This window comes from Triturus cristatus, chromosome 7 (genome assembly GCF_964204655.1).
Source record: "Triturus cristatus chromosome 7, aTriCri1.1, whole genome shotgun sequence".
In the NCBI taxonomy this organism is placed as follows: domain Eukaryota; kingdom Metazoa; phylum Chordata; class Amphibia; order Caudata; family Salamandridae; genus Triturus; species Triturus cristatus.
In genome coordinates, this window is record NC_140590.1 from 1,789,502,755 (window position 1) to 1,789,520,676 (window position 17,922).

General features: G+C 43.5%; 1 protein-coding gene and 1 long non-coding RNA gene across 2 annotated transcripts in view; both read left to right on the top strand.

The window, feature by feature from the left end:
* LOC146813135 (uncharacterized) overlaps nt 1-17,922 on the top strand; it is a 210,602-nt gene that overhangs the window by 43,235 nt on the left and 149,445 nt on the right. The window lies entirely within an intron of this gene.
* On the top strand, nt 11,975-12,895 carry LOC146813136 (olfactory receptor 5V1-like). Its single transcript, XM_085620386.1, has one exon. It carries the CDS (start codon nt 11,975-11,977, stop codon nt 12,893-12,895), a length of 921 nt encoding a protein of 306 aa, XP_085476512.1.

Consider the following 17,922-nt stretch of genomic DNA (forward strand, 5'->3'; position numbering starts at 1 on the left):
AAGAAGATCCTTGCCCTGCCTTAGTTGAAATTCAATTAGTGTTGCTTTCACCACATCTGTTCCAGCAAGCATGTGATCAATTGTTGGTGTACATTTAATGTAGTCACATCACACCTCAATATAAATCACACAGCCCGAGGGAAGAGGGTTAGGGATTGATGAATGGATGGAAAGGGGTGTTTGGGGAAAGGTTTGACAAAGAAAAACAGACCGTATGCATGGACACAACAAAAGTAAAACACAATCTTGGAAGACAACCATGATCCATTATCAAAGAAATCTATAAATTGAGAAAAAGGAAATGCATGCATGATGATGAAGAGAACTTGATGGTTAATGATAATGAGTTGTACTTACTAACTACTACTACACAATTAGACTGTACAGGGCAGACATTATTAATATGACATTTGCCTTGCCTGTCTGCCCTCAGAGCGAACCAAATTACATGCTGTAACGGGCTTACTTTTTTTTTTCAAGCTAGCAAAGGAAATCAAAAAATAGTTGTAGGGATCAATTATCAAACAAACCACAACACACAGTCGTAATGATTGAAGAGAAAAAAGGAATCAAATAAATTTAAAGACAAATGATGAATGATACTAAAGTTACTGTATTATCCTGGTGCAAATGTGGAGTTGCATCATTCTCGTCATTCATCTTGGTCCTCCCTTCCATGGACACTCCGCACATCAATCTTGGGTACCACTGCCTGCCTGATGTGGATTGGTAAGGTAAGTGTGAGTTGTTTCTCCCACTATAGCACAGGTTAAAGGCTGGCCTGTAAGTGTAGATGGAAAAACAAAAGGGGTATTGAGAAATAACTGAATTAACAAAAATAAACTCAATTACAGTGGTGTGCAAGAAGGGAAGACAAGACTCTTGAGAGAACACTTTCAGACTGAGGCGGCTTGGATACATAGTGTCTACTCTACAGCATTAAGCTACAACAACAACGGGACAGGAGCCAGCACAGAACAGGACAACCACGGCAGAGGCCAGGCACCCTACCCCCATGTACCTTAAAGTTTGACAAAGCCAGACAAAAGGCATATGCACTGCAGCAACCTAGCATTTTCCAAATGAAGTGACTAAATCAATGCGCCACTGTCCCTCATACCACTACACTCTACTCCAGTCCACACCACTACACGGACATGTAGCCTAGGTCTGCTGTGGTTCTTGCTGAAACTGTTTACCTTTTAAGGCAGTCCATGAAACGCAGTTATTCCATCAATTATCTACGATCCGACTGACTGTGTGCAAAGATAGTATGGTCAGCATCATGACCATGTGGTACGTGTTCTCCAACACCAACTCAGTCTGTAGTGACTGATTAAGTTTATAATATATTTCATATTACAAAATTGCAACGGATATTGGCCGGCACCTGCAGTAGTAGGAGTACAATGTGGTTATTAAACAACAAGGAAACATTGACTGTCACCTGAGTCACTTTTACTTTGTAGATAAACTAGTATAGTTCGACTTCATGCACATTCACTCGTAGTCAGCAAGCAACCAATGCAATGCATGCCATCATTCATAATAATCATTACCTGTCTTGCTCTTCTCTTTGGATGTCAGATCAGATGCCTAGCCTTCTGACAGTGATGAGTCTCTTTCGGCTTGGAAACAAAACGCAATATAGCTGTAGTCACATTTCACTTCTTATGGAGGGACTGTTAGAGACAACATGTATTGTACTATTCTCCATATCCATCCAATGTCTGGCTTGCTTGAAATGTATTTAGGGAGAGTAAGGAAGATGGAGCAGGACTCTGAGGAGTGGAGTGGACAGTTATGCACAGACGTGCAACTCCAATAGGGAAACAAAAAGAGAAGACGGTGTTGATGGATTTGTTGTGATTAGATTTGAACCAGAAAAACAGATACACACACAAATAAAGGAAGGAAGAACAATTTGAAAGCCTAGTTGTCAGGGAAGAGGAGCTCGTCCTCAAACAATGGCACCAGCAGCACTGAAAACACGCTCTGAAGAAACTCTTGCAACAGGGCAAGCCACATACTTTATCGCCAGCCTGCTGAGCACTGGCCATTGGCATCTTTTCCCATACCAATACACCAATGGGCTTTGCTCCATGACGACCTCTGTTGTGTCATCTAGATAGGCCTGAACAATCTGCTCAATGTTCAGGGGTGCTCCGATTTGCTTGGCCTCTTTTGCCTTTGCATCAGTAATGGATGTACAAAACCCTTTCCGTAGAAACCAATCACTTTTTTAAATTTGGCTGATGATGCTGTTGGTGCTGTTGGTGACTGCTGGGAGGCAAACACACTGCTCTCGGGCTCTGAAGTAGAACTTGACTCTGGGTGCCCTGTAGTACTTTTTCTGCCCTGGGGTGGCGGGCCTCTAATTAAGATCCGTTTGTTTTCAAAGTCAGTGGCTTCCTCAGCTATCAGAGTTTTGTACTTGGCAACATCCACTTCTGAAAAAGGAATTACTTCATTACTGCTCAGCAATAATTTGTAACGTGGATCCAAAATTGAGGCAGTAATGTAATGTCGATGTGACACAATGTTATTTTGAATCCTTGTATTGTCAGATAAGCGAACGGCTAAGGTGTCCGCCAAATAATATGCGTCTACTTTGTCATCCACACCTGCGTACATTTCTGACACCTCCTTCAGCTCTTGCTCTAGCACGTACAACAATGGGATAGCTTGGCCCATAGTACAGTCCTCCATGCTCACTTCACGTGTGAAGACCTCAAAAGGAAGTAGCATCTCTGTCAGGCATTTAATGAGGTCCCATTGGGCCATCTCAATGGTCATGCCTTTCACAGTAGGATCTCCTGACCTTTTCATGACATAAGCATTGAGTGGTATGTACTGCTCAAACATACGCTCAAGCATGTAATAAGTTGAGTTCCAACGTGTTGGCACTTCCTGGATGAGTGCTTTGACTGGCATTTTATGCTCACGTTGAATGACCCTCAGCTACTTCCGGGCTTTAAAAGAATGGTTGAAATGTGTGCATATTCTTCTGCAGGTGGTCAGTAAGTTGCTGACTTTGCTTTCATTTTTCAGAAAGTCTATGTTAATGCAGTGTGCCAAACACAGGACCCTGAAATAGCCACCATCTTTCATGGCCCTAACTACATTTCTGCCATTGTCCGTGGCAACAAAACCAATGTTAAGCCCTCTTGGTTGCAGCCACTCAAACACCTTGCTGTTAAACTCATCCAAATTTTTTGTAGCAGTATGAGATTTCTCCATAGCAAACATGGCTACAGTTGCATGTTTGCGAGTGTCTTTAAAAATCTGAGCGGTGTCAACAACACCTCCAGATATCTTATCTTTAACACCCGAAAAAGAGACCCAGTGTGCAGTGATGCACATGTAATCAGTGGCTTGGCAACTGGTCCACATGTCTGTTGTCAGGTGGATACTCTAAACAGCAAACTGTTTTAAGGCTTTTCCAAGCAATTCCAGCACGTCGTGATGTAGTGCTGGAACAGCAACTCTGGCGAAATAGTAGCGGCTGGGAACCTTCCATTTTGGGCAGATGGTTGTCACAAATTCCAGAAAACCCACCCCTTCAACAAAAGAAAAAGGGAGAAGGTCCAGTGCTAACATTTTAGCCAGCTCCACATTGTTCAAACGTGCTATTGGGTGGTTGCGTTCGTACTGCCCCTCCAGCCTAGTAAATATGCTAAGAATGGTAGGCTGCGTGGTATTCCTTCCTGTGCTCAACGTCGCACTTTTTTTAAAAGCAGTACTCCTTAGTGTCTCAGGCTGACTCTTACTCTTGTGCCACTGAGATGTTGCTGAGGATGTGGGCGTTACCACTGCAGTGCAGGGAACAGGGCTACTTTGTGTACCACTACCACAGGGAATGTCTCCCTCTTCTTCTTCTTCCTATTCCACCGTGAGCGGATCTTCTACTCGTTTATCCCCAACAGCAATGGTTCCAGTTTTTATGCGACGAAGGTGCTCCTCCCACTGGATTGCGTGGTGTTTTTTTAGATGGGTCATTTGGCCTCCGTTACCATAGTTTGTACCAAGCTTACCACGACTAACAGAGGTATGACAAACAGAGCATATAGCAACGGTCTCCTCCTTTCCGCTAACCGTGAAGAAGTCCCACACTGGGGAGCTTAAGTTTTGTCTCCTGCTGGAGGTGCCACTTTCAATGCCGGATGAACTGGAGGGTGTGTGTTGAATTTGACTCTGTGCAGTACCACTACCTACTTCTGCTGAGGTGGTGCTTGTGCTGGATCTAGGACGCTTCCGGCCCTTTGCCAATGTAAATATGGAAGCTGGAGGTCGTGTTGGTGTTACTTGTGTTGGAGGTATGTGTGCTACATCCCTCGCAGCCATTTTGGATAGGGTAAAAATGTTGGTCTCCATCTCCTCTGGGCCGGGAGTGATGTTCGAGATGACTGGCTCATCATCATCATCATAATCATCCTGCTCTTCTACATCAACCTCCATAAGTGTAAGGCTTTCTGGAACCTTACTTTTCACATGCCTGCTCTTGTGATTTGTCTCCCTCTCAGTTTGTGGCTTCCAAGTGGCATCTAGATCATCAGAAGGGGGGCTTGGCGAAGAACTTGATGTACTAACCCTCCTTTTCCTTGCTCGGGATTTGGAAGACAATGGAACTTCTGAAGGAGTGGCTTCCTCTTCTTCCTCTGCATGAGGCTCAATTTCCTGAACTGCCCCTACTTCGGGAGAAACAACAGCTACTATTGCGGGCGGTGGTTGCGGCTGTTGTTGTTGACCACTTATCTGCTGTGTTCCCTCCTGCGTTGACTACTTTGAGATAGCGATAAGTTTAGTTCAGGCTCAGCATCACTGCTTTCCACCATCAGGCTGGCTACCTCTTCCACGCTCATCTGCTTGGGCCTGGGTTGGTGGGTTGGGCCCACTGATGCAGAGGTGCTGCCCTCAGCTTGGCCCCCGGACACCGCTGCTGCAGGCGTAATTTTTGGTGTCCCAAAATAGGTTTTGGGAGGCACACCAGACTTAAGTGACACTTCCTTCTTCTTCTGTTCTTCTTCTCCATGGCAACTATCTTGGTACCGGAGGACCTGCTACCTGCTTTCTTTGGGGGCATCTTCTTCAGATGTGAGCACAAGTTGCAGAGATGGCTGGTCAGGTCACTCACACGTCACGTCCTGTACAGCAGCAGGATGTCGGTCTGGCACCACAATGGGTGATGATGACGCACCTCCTCTGTCTTTTGTGCACCTAAGAGCAAAAAAGCCAGAAGAACATCAGTCAAAAGATAGTACAATCAAACGAATATAATATATAACTTCTTAGTGTGTGGTGGGTGGTCACAATTATTACATTTTATTAAGTCAGTGAACAACAACAGTATAGCCATTTATGAGACTGACAACAAGGCCAGGGCTCCTGGTGTACTACTGTACTGTGTACACTCAGGAAGAATAAGAATAGCAAAGAACAAAAACATAAATGTAGTGTAGCCTGTTTAACCTAAATAAAAATTTGTGCACCGTATGGGATGGAGGCAACATCAGGGAGCAACAACAACGAACATATACACATAAAAAGGCATTTATTTACAACACCCAAAAAGTGAAATATACCCCAGAAAAAAAGTAAAGCCCACATTTTGCAATTCAATCCTAAGCCATACATGATGTTGAAATTCAATGCACAACACAAAAACAGTTGTTTAACTTCCATGCACCCGTGATGATTGATGAGTAGTACCCCTGGGCCTACTGGCAGACTAGGTCACAAGCTTGGAGGCCTATGGAAAAAGCACAGTGGCTGGTCCCACAAAATGGCCGCCACCACTTGGCCAGGCCACTCATAAAAACAAGAAAAGGTCAGGAATATAAGACAGACAATGCAGACCTATGGCAACAGCACAATGCCTGCCTTCACAAAATGGCCACCACCCACATGCTCAGGCCACCCATCACAATAATAACAAAAAAGTGAATACAAAGGACAGGAACAGGAAGTTGGAGTCTCTGTGGAACTTACTTCCTCTCCTAAAAATATTTTTTTTTAAATAAAAGTGACTCCGTGGTCCAAAACTACAGCAAAATGTCAACCTGAGGAGTTTTTTTAGCTAAATGCACAAAATCAGCGTTTTCGAAAAGGTTTTATGTTGCTCGCGAGATATAGTTTGCCAGATTGCAAATTCTGTGTGCTCGGCATCGCGAACTGTACAAAAAGTCGTTATCGCGTGCGTGAACACGCATATTGAGAGCGCGAAAATGACAAAAACTGTAAGTCCGCTTTGTCGCGCTCTGCAGAGTTGCCAAAAGTATGCGAGCTGAATTCCTAGGGTTACCTACTGGCTGAAAAGCCCTATTTATTTAACACACACCCAAAAACTGCAATTCCACCACAAAAAACACCTTTTGCAATTCAATCCAAAGCCATCCATGGTGTTAAAATTCAACAGAGAACACAATCTGTTTTTATGCACCCATGGTTTGAGGATGACTACCTCTGGGCCTACTGGCAGACTAGGCCACAAGCTTGGAACAGAATGGCAAAAGCAAGCACACTGCTTGGATGGCTCCACAAAATGGCCGCTACCCACCCACAACAACAAGAAATGGAAGACAGACAATGTAAGCCTATGCCAAAAGCACAATGCCTGTCTTCACAAAATGGCCACCACACACATGGCCAGGACACAACAACAACAAGCATAAGCCAAGGGGAACAAAGAAAAGACATGCAGGCCTTTATGGAAAAAGAAGCACACACTACTAAACTACCACCACAAAATTGCCACAAGCCACATGGGCCCTCACAGTCACAACAGGCCATGGAAAACAATGAACTGAAGCAGGCCTATATATGACCGGACAAAGGAGGCCTGCTAAACAACACAGCTTTAATACAAAAATGAAAATCAACAGGGCTACGAAAGGATTGGAAAGAAGTTACACATCAAGCACACACACACATCCAACAAAGGTATTTGACACACACACTAACAGTGAAATACACCACAGCCACATTTAGCATTTCAATCCTATGCCATCCATGTCCTACATGATGTTTAAATTCAACAGACACCACAGACACATTGACCCATGGGTACCCTACTGGCTGAAATTGCAAAGAAAAACAACTAGGCCCCTATTGAAAATACAGGCCACCCACAACAATAATTTTTAAAAACAATGAAAATCCCAGAAAAATGTAGGTACAAACAAGCCGCAATGAAACAAACATGTACACCAATTCTCCAACTTACTTGTATAATTAAATCTCAAATCAAAAAGTCCTCAAATAAATCCAATCCAATGGTATGATGCAGCAGACAGACACAAAAAGTGATCCTTCTAGCTCCAAATCCAAATGAAAGTGAACAGCACATGGACAAAGCGCTGGGAGGAGCCTGCAGGACATGAACAGGAAGTTGGAAACTCAGGGGCACTTCCTTCCTCTTGAAAAAAACACTAAAAAAAAAAAAGGACTCCTTCCACAAAAGACTACAGCCAAATCACAATCTGAGGAGTTTTTCTGAGCAAAATGATCATTTTCAAGAAGGTTTTATGAAGCTCGAGAGATATTCTTCGCCAGATTGTAGTTTTTGCATGTTCGGGGTAGCGTTCTTACCAAGACAGCCGCCGCAAGTCAGCTCGCGCGTCCGAATGACGTGTTCGCGTTCGCACACTCTCGCGGGATCGGGCGCCCATATTGCAAATCTCGTGGCGCACGCGAACGGACAGAAAAGCGAGTTGGCGAAAGCAGAATCACGGTAAGACGTTACCGTGCGCACAACAACTACGCTACGCGGTAGATTGCGTAGCAATCTGCAACTTCGCGCTCTACGCGAATCGCGAAGTTACCCAAACTTCGCAAGCTCCGCGAGCGGAGTGTAGTTCACCGCCCAGGCTTACTTTGGAATCAATGCATCCTCTGCTGCAGGAGCAGTTGTTGCGCTTTGCATGATGAAGCAGTGCATCACACTTGGAATCAGCGCATCATTGCTTTAAGAAAATCGATACATCTTGCTCACTGTGTAGCTCAACATCGACACCTCGCTTCTGCCGCACATGGCATCTTACTCGATGATGACAAATTTCAGATCAAGGTACTTTGGCTCAGTGGGCCCAAGTGGATCCCTGTATCCAGCTGGCACTCCATTGTGATTGGTCTGAATTTTTTAATTTGCCCTGGTCCATGGTGACAAGGTAGCCCATTTAAGTGCTTATTGCTTCTAAGCACTAACTTTCCTTTATTCTTTCAAAATTCATATATCCCAGCTTCTACTTGTTGGATTTTTGGCATTTTGGTCTTGTTGAATTTTTGTAATTCTTCTACATTTTTCTTTTTGTGGTGTTTTAAGTGTGTTACTGTTTGAAGGGTTGCACAAATACTTCACAAATTACATCTTTAGTTAAGCATGACTGCTCTGTCCCAAGCTATCAGAGGCTGCACACAGAATAATTTAGAGTGTGTTGTGATTTACTCTGACTAGTATAGTTGTTCCTGCTTGGACAGGGTGCATACCTCTGCCAACCAGAAACCCAATTTCTAACTGTTGTCAAAAACCCTCTAAAAAAGCTTAAAGTTGAAAAATAATATTTAAGAAATGTGAAAAACATTAGGAAATAACACTTGACAGTCATTGCTTGGCCTTAAGATGGCTTTGTGCTTCAAGAAATTCACTGAAAAACACAATTAAAGGATAGTTATGTTTAGTGCACACAAAACCAAAATAGGCCATGAAATTCACCAGTTGCCCCTTCCATATTACCCAGTGGCATTTCAGTTAGGACCTCGTTTCCACAGGAAACAGATTGTTGAGTTTGCTAATAACCTTGGATCTGTTTGACAAATCTTCCACCTCAGCTCCTGCCTGAAATGTTTTGGGATGATCCATCCAGAACGGGCCAAAAAAAGGTGGGGCTCCAAAATCCCCATGAAATGGCCATAGGAAAATTAAAAACAGCTACAGCCAAAACAGCCACATGGAACTACACCAATTTTGGCAGAAAGTTAGACAGCAAGCAGACTGCCCTGATTGCTGCCACTGATGACATCAGAACCCATCTCAACTAGGAAGACACAGTGGATCTGATCCTGCTAGACCTCTCATCAGTATTCAACACTGTATCCTATCACACTCTTTTCAAGAGACTCCACCACATCGGGATCCAGGGAGATGTCCTCAAATAGATTGCATCCTTCCTCACAAGACAAACCCGGAGAATCCACTTACCGTCATTCACAGCGGAACCCAAAAGCATGATCTGCGGTGTCCCGCAAGGTTCATCGCTCAACCCTACCCTGTTCAACACCGACATGATGCCCCTGGCCAACATTGTCAGAACCCATGTCCTCAACATCATTTCTTATAAACAAAGACATCAAGCTCATTATATTGCTTAAAGAAGACCCCTCCACCACCAGGGCCAACTTCCACAACCGAATAGCGAGCATCTCTGAAGGAGGAAGACCAACTGCCTGAAGCTCAACATGGACAAGACTAAAGTGCTGATATTTGAAAACAAAGCGTCCCATTGGAATGACATCTGGTGGCCCTGTGGGCTCAGACCGACATAACAGACAATGCCGCAGCCTTGGCATATTCCTAGATGGCAAACTCACCATGAAATGCCAGATCAACGCAGTCACCTCCGCTTGCTTCCACACCCTGTGCATGCTCTGAAAGATCTTCAGATGGCTCCCCATTGACACCAGGAATATAGTTACTCAAGCCCCAGTCACCAGCCGACTTAACTACGGCACCATGCTCTATGTAGGAATGTCCACCCAACTCCTAAAGATGATACAAAACTTAGCTGCCAGACTCCTCTCAACCTCTCCAATTGGACCCACATCACCCCCCACCTCAGGAACCTCACTGGGTCCCCATCCAGAAAATATGCCAAGTCAAGATGCTGGTACATGCCCACAAGGCCCTCCATGACCAAGGGTGAGCACTCATCAACCAAACCTGAACTACCACCAACCCTCCAGACACCTGCGTTCTGCCTCCCTAGCCCATACTCCCTGCATTGTTGTAGCCAGAATGGAGAACACTCCTTCTCTTACTTTGCTGCCAAATCCTGGAACAACCTTCCCTTCCACCTCCGAACAACATCCTCTCTCATGGAATTCCGAAAGGGACACAAGTCCTGGCTCTTTGACTGATCACAGTAAGATTCCAGCTCCTGGTTACCCTCACCAGTGATTAGCCGCACCCCCTAAATCCTGACTAATAGATTGATCTTTCCCCAGGAAACATGGGTAGCAGTATTGGGCCTGCAAGGAGGCATGCTCTTTCCCAAAACACCAGTATTATGCCTCATTTCTGTAAGTTGCACCTCATTGTAGGACTTCATAAAAGATAGGCGGCCAGCCAGGAGACCCCCACAACAGTGTATAAGGCCTCACAGAGCAGGGAAAGACTCCCCCTGAGGTAATCTGCGCTGCATCAAGAGCAGGTGTGAATAAAAGTACATGCAATGTGTCAAAGTCCATGGGCGTGCTCCCATAGGGGTCTGCCACCTTCTATTACTGAGTACATTGGATGGATCACTGAGTCTGCAGTAGTAGTTGGCCGGGCCTTGCTGTCTGCCTTTGCACAGGCAGTGATCTGCCACAGCCACCCGCATTAGTCAGACGTCCGACAATTTGGACAGCCGCTCTTCAGTGCAGATCAAAGTCACAAAGCTTTCTCTGGGCTCTACAGCATCCCAGGGAGTGCCACCACCTCCTTCATTTCCTGAAGGCCCCCTCTACGCCTTGTAGGTCTCAGTGCTGATGCAGAGTTCAGTGCAGCAGCCTTCTGGTAATCTGCAAAAGTGTGCCACAGAGGTCTCCCATACAGCTATTGGGAGGAATTTGCCATGCATCTTTGCTTCATGCGAGTGGGCTATGTCCCCCAATCACTCAAAGCTGCATGTAATTAGCAGCTGCATCAGTAAAATAACCAGGGATGGACTTGAGCAGCCACAATATGCGTCTATTGCAATTCCCTGATGGCCAGCCCCCCTCCTTCAGATTGAAATAATTTAGGCCCAAGGAATACTTCATGGGCAAAGTGTGACATAGTCAAAGTTTGATGCAAATCTTTGCATGTTTTCTGATGTTAACTTGAATTTTCCCAACAGCGATGAGCAATCACCAGCACAAATCTTTCCTGACTCAAAGTTATGTGCATGTGTTCATGTGTTGAAACTGTTCCTGTAGAGTCATTAACTTTTGCTTTGAACTATGCTACTTATTTTTCACTGCAAAATTAGGTAAATGTTTTACTCTGGATGTGCATCACCATTGAATGAAATGTATCTAGGTGGGGGCTGAAGAAGCTTTATAGGTATTTGTTCAATCACACCACATAAAGACATCTATGATGATATCCATGTACCTCTCCGGTAGGACAGACACTCTTTATGACCATTTAATGTTACAATTCTACTCAAAAATAGTAAAATATAATTATCCATAATACTTTTAATTAAGAAACTGAACCTAAGATTAGAAGCCACATCTGAAGCACTTACAATAGCATCTTTGGAAGACTGAGAACCAGTATAGGAAATGTGCTAGCAATCGAATGAAGAGATTTTATGACAAAATATCTTTTTAAGTATTGTGACCACATGTTGTATGGATGCACTTAATGAGAGTTTAATATGGATGTTACAAGTTCCAGAACTTGAAAAGAAAAATGAATGGTTGCAAAGATAATGAAGGACCTCAGTTAGAGATTGGAGGGTACTGAGAATGGTCCTGTTCTTGGAGAAGACTCAAAATAATATGAACTACAATTTCCCCCCGAATGAGGATGTTACTGTAGGAGAATTCCTTTGTTGAATCGTACTCCAAATTTAGAGTTTCCTCCAGAAAATGGGGAATGTGCAATGACCACTAAACCCTAAATGAGGACCAAAATGTTTAAATTAATATTTTAACAAATAATCAGGCAACAATAACTATTAATTTATGTTTTTCCTTTCAGATATCACAGCAGAGCTGTATGTCTGGGAAAATGAGAGAACAGAATCTAACCTTGATGGAAAAGTTTCTTATTGTAGGGTTTTCAGACTTTCCTCAGATTCAAGTTATGCTTTTTGTAGCTTTTTTACTGATTTACCTGATTACTCTGACTGGAAATCTTCTTATTGTGACAGCAATTTGCTGTAGTTCACAACTGCACTCTCCTATGTACTTCTTCCTCACAAACCTGGCCATCATAGATATCACTTACACCTCAATCATTTTCCCGCCAATGCTGGTTCGCTTCTTTCTTAATGGCACATTCATCTCTCTCACTGAATGCTTGCTCCAGATGCATTTTTTTGTTGGCATAGCCTCCACAGAATTCCTTTTCCTCACAGTCATGGCTTATGATAGGTATGTGGCAATCTGCCATCCCCTGCGTTATTTGACCATCATGAATAGGGCTGTGTGCATTGGATTGACAGCTGGATGCTGGTTAGTTGGTCTCATAGATCCAACCCCACACACAGTATTAATGTCTAAGCTATCATTCTGTGCAACCCACACAATCAACCACTTCTTTTGTGATGTGACAGCTCTAATGAAGATCTCCTGTTCCAGCACTCATGCTCTTGAGACACAGACCTACATCCTTGGTGCAACAGTGGCAGTGATGTCATTTATTTTAGTCATCACATCTTATGTCAACATAATTTCAGCTGTCCTGAAAATCAAGTCTAAAGAAGGGAGGAGGAAGTCGTTTTCAACATGTGCCTCCCACTTCACTGTTGTTGTTTTGTTCTATGGATCCATTTGTTCTACATATATGCGACCAACATCAGCCTATTCAATGAAAGACAACAAGATATTATCTTTGACCTACACTGCACTCACTCCACTGTGTAACCCCCTTATATACAGTTTGAAAAATAGAGAGCTGAAAAATGTGCTGATGAAAAACTCAGGATAGACTATGAGCGCAAATGTCCTATCATTAACCAATGATATTGGCAAGAGTAAGAGTACTTGCAGCATCTGGGTCTTTAGTGGTGTATGTAAAAGGGCCATCTGCCAAACATTCATGGATGTCTCTTCTGCTTACTTCAGGGTTCTAAATCTAGGTGGGGCAACTTGGTTTCTGATAGTGGGGCTCCAGCTGTCAACTGTTACCCCAAAAGTTGTACAGCCACAGGGCCACTGGCTTAACCACATCATAAGTCCCACAATATTTATGACAGTGCTTCAAGTCTGTGTTCTTACTGTTCATGTCCCGCATTAAAGGTTGGCAGTGACAAAAAGGAAAAAGTTTTGCTAATGTGAGTGCAGCAACTCCTAGGTCATCTTGTTTGCTACCTTTTTGCTTTACAGAATCAAAACCCCAGTTTGAACGTTTATTTATTTGAACAAAGAATTCAATGATTGGGCATCCTTGTCATGGAGGCCTGGCTACTCTCATATTTTTGAAGAAAATTATCCTACCTTTTGTTTTTGCCTTATGGTGGGTCGACTTCAGCCAGCAGAGATCATGCCAATGCAGCCACTCATGTTCAGCTGTACTTTAAAAAACGCCCGACAATTCTGGAAGCCTTTGGATTTGCTTAGCAAGTCATTGCTCCTATTGCAGCAGCAAAGACCCAGCTTCACCCACCTAATTTTTCTGTTTTCCATTTGTTTGTATTAAGTTAACCCTGCATTTTGGACAATATTAAGCCACATATTTTCATGGATTCAAGCACCTTCTCCTTCTTTCCTCTTCATAGATTATTTCAGGACCATTGCAACAAAGCAATATAATGCACAGAAACTCAATTTCAGATGATACAGAGTACAAATCAGCAAGGGGTTTCAAGTAGAGGTGGGTTGTAAGCTCTGCTCCTCTGGTGAAGTAATTGGTGTTTCGGCTACTCTGTTCGGAGTCGGAGTTTCTGAAAAACTCTACCAATCACCGTGTAGTGGGCTTTTTTCTTGAGTACAGCTCACCAATTGTTTGATGGCACATACTAGTGAGAACATCAACTGCTAGACCACCTCTCAGTGAGATTTCTCAAAACAGGTGGCCATAGCAGACGCAACAGCTTGCATTGAGAAAGCTGCCCCTCACAGTGAGAAAACTGCTGCTCAAGTTGAAAATCTATTCGAGCGGCAGAGAGAAGCACTGCCCCCCGGCCTGCGTGGTGCATTCTCACTGATTTTACAATGCAGGACAGGTTCCCGGTGCTATAAATCAGCGCGAGCAGCACGGCATACAAAAAATCAGCCACTGGAGGAAATCCACAGAATCTCATGGAGATTTTGGGTAACTCCGTGGACCTTCGCAGAGGAAAATATCGAACGTCCGCCCACCCCAAGTTTCAAGGTGCCAGTCCAACAGAAACACAGCTATTGCAATGGCTGGTAACGAGTCCTAATTTGTCTAAGATAGCCATGTTTTCTAGGCTTATTGTAAGAGGAGAAAGTGTTTCTGATCTCCCAAGAAAATGATACAGTGTTGCATTTGCCGATGAAGGTAATGATAAAGTAAGACTTGCATTCGGTTACATGGGACAACTACAGGTTGGCCATCACACAGATGGAAGATCAGGTTGCATCGTAGATAGCGCTCCTGCTGTCAATAGTGGGATGTAGAGGCATCATGAAAATGGTCATACTACTCAAACTTCTATATTTGTTTGTTAACATACCCACATTGCTCAATATTATTAACGGTCTGAATACCCTAAATCTTCCTACTCACTAACAACATGAAAACCTTCTCATCATATTTCCTATTCAAATGATGCATGGACTCCCTAGGAATTTGGGTGCACTACAACTCACATTTGGTAATACGCAACAACAATGGGGTGGCCATCACAAAGATCATGGTGTAAGCTGATTGCTGGATAGCCCTCCCGTTGTCCATAGAGAGACATTAAGGCCCCATGAAAATGGTCATTCTACCCAAACGCCTATACTTATGGGGTTGCTGAGGCTCCAAATACAGAGCTATACTATCTATGTACCCTGGCACACTTTTCTCACTACTGGTATTGCCTGACCCCACACGTGCAGCATGTTCAGGTGGCGATAGCTGCAACGATTAGCTCACTGATTGGTACACAAGCCCCCAATTGGAAGTAAAAGCCTTCACCATTATATGCACTATAAAGGCCTGGGAGTGATTAAATATGAAGGGCATTCAAGGTGTCATCTACTCCTCATGACTGCTGCATTACTACCAACCAAAACTAGGTTAGCTGTAATAGTGAGGACCATGTAGCCATAGGAAGAGTGTTATTTGACTTGCCTGTATATATGGCTTTGTTTGAAAAAACTTCACAACATTTTGGCCCAAAAAATGCCCAGGTGATTCTTATTGCACATGGAAAGTTTCAGGGTTATCCGTCAAGTGGGGTCCGAGAAAAAGGGGGGTCAGAAAACATGCATTTCCCATGTTAATTCCCATAAGAACTTTAGACACGGCTGCAGCCCAAACTACAGAACAGAATGACATCAAATTTGGCACAAAGTTAGATATTTGTCCAGGGGAGTGTCTTTTTGCTGATTTGGTGTAAATCTGTTCAGTAGTTTCAGAGTTATAAAAGAAATTAAAATTGATATATATAGGTACATGGATCCTCTGAGGATCTGTCAGTCCCCATACTCAAATCTGATTGGCTCCCAACACTTCAAACCAGGAAGTGTTGGCAGCCATCTTGGGATTTGGCTTCAGCCGAGTCCCAACAAGAAACAAAAAGAGTAGGAACACCCAGAACCCCTAGGCCTCTTGGGGTGGACCCAGAAGGATCCTAATTAAAATGATTATTAAAGAAAAGGCTGGGCCCCAGGAGATGGGGTCCGAGGGGCCGAAATTGGTCCGGAGCAGTGTGGAGCACCCTAATAATTTTTTTTTAACAAGAACACCGGCCCCGGGGGAATTAACCGGAGGTCCCACCCCCTTTCTCAGCAACTCTGCAATGGGGCTTCTGGGCACACAACTTGTTGGGGGTTGAAGTCCCCTTGGCGGATGAGGGTCCTTGGGGGGCCAACAATCCCTCTTGTTACCTCCAGTAAGTCATACACAGCAGGATTTTTGAGAGCTGATCCAAGGCCCCAACCCCTTTCTCTACCACTATGCAAACATGCCTCCTGGTGAATTAATGTTTGGTAGATGAAGTCCCCTTAGATGCTAAGAGTCCTTAGGGGCCAACAACCCCTCGTGTAACCTCTTGTAAGTCCCATGCAGTGGGATTGCTGAGAGCTCATAGAAAGCCTCAACCCCTTTCCCAGCCACCCTGCAAATGCACTAACTTGCGCACTACTAGTTGTGCAATTAAGTTCCCTTGGCTCCTTAGGGTCACACACCTAGTAGTAAAAAAACCCATCAAAATTCACTTAAAAAGCAAAGGTTACAGGGATGTAATAGTTAGGAAATAGGTTTAAAATATAGTAGGAAATCAATAAAAAACAAACGTTACAGGGCTGTTATAGTTTGGAAATAGTTGTACAAAAACCAGAGAAATTCACTGAAAAAACCCAAAGGTTACAGGATTGAGATTTAGCAGTTAAAGTTACCTGAGCTAGCTATGACGTACGCCCTACAATGCACTGCTTATTACCTCACACATTACATCACTCATGACATGGTCAGTAACATCACTCATGACATCTCAAATGACATCAGTGATGACATCATCCATAGATCTACTCATACTCCTATTCACACCCCACATACAAACTCTTATATATCTACTCCCTATGCCTAACATACCCTTTCACGGGCCCATACCAGTACTCACACATCTACTCACTCTACCATAGAGGCACACACACCTACTCACTCACCCATACAACCACTCATACCAGAAGTCACTCACCTGTAAAGCCACTCACATAGCCACATGGAATAGTCCACGTTACATTGCATGCATTTACAACAAATGTCATTACAACGTGGTCATTACAACTATTGGCCAAAAGGAATAGAGGTGGTTGGAGGAAGGACATTACACCAACCACTGTATTTAGGGGAGACAGTGTAATGTATTTTAACCTGTCCATCACAGCCAAGTAAATCCTGGCAGTTAGGGACAGCACATACACTATAATGACCCCCCACACCCTGTGAGTTTGGTGAACAGCCGTAAAAACTGATGGCAGCCGTCCATCCAACTTTCCGTACATGTGAAACTGATGTGACATCACTTCCTTTGATTGAACTATACTCTGTGCCAAAGTCTAAATCATGCTCTCTATATTTTCCAAGGCATTACACATTAATTCTTTGATGTTACTTTCAACATGTTGCAGGTTCAGAATACGCATAATATTGTTAAAAACGCTTCTTGTCATATTTCATCAAAATAACCATGAACACCTAAAAATAATGGGCAAAACGTTCACAGAAAAGATCGATCAAATTTGGAATATTACCACGACCATTGAGGAATAGGAGAGCCTAAAACTGGGGGTTTATGAAATTGCAAAGGTTCTTCATCTTTGAATGTAGGATTTTTTTAACTATGCATTCCTCATAAACTTTATGCAATTAGCCATTTTCATCAGTTACATGTGAGATTGTGTTAGCCAATCTAAGGCACTGTCAAATGTTTCAATGTGAAATGTTTGTGTTGTTTGTTGTATTGTGTTCATTTGTAAAGCCCTTTATCACTCAAAGGTGTCCTGGTGCTAAGAAGGTTTGTGTGCCTAGTCCTGTGTATGGTACATTAGTTAATTGAAAAGCCATGTCTTCAAATTCTTCAGAATTCAAGAAAAAAGAAGGAGGTACTGAGCAATGTGCAAGGATGTCCGTTCTATATTATGCATGAGATGTGTGTTAATAGCTTTCCTGGGTACTAGAGATGCCTGGGTGGTTGATGGAAGGAAAGGCAATTGTCCAGATAGCTGGGGCCTAAATTGTGTAGTTCCTCGAATGTGTGTGAGGAGTTTGAAATGAGCGTGTGTGTGTATTGGGAGCCAGTGAAGCTCCCAGTGTTGTGCTGTGATGTGAGTTTTGTG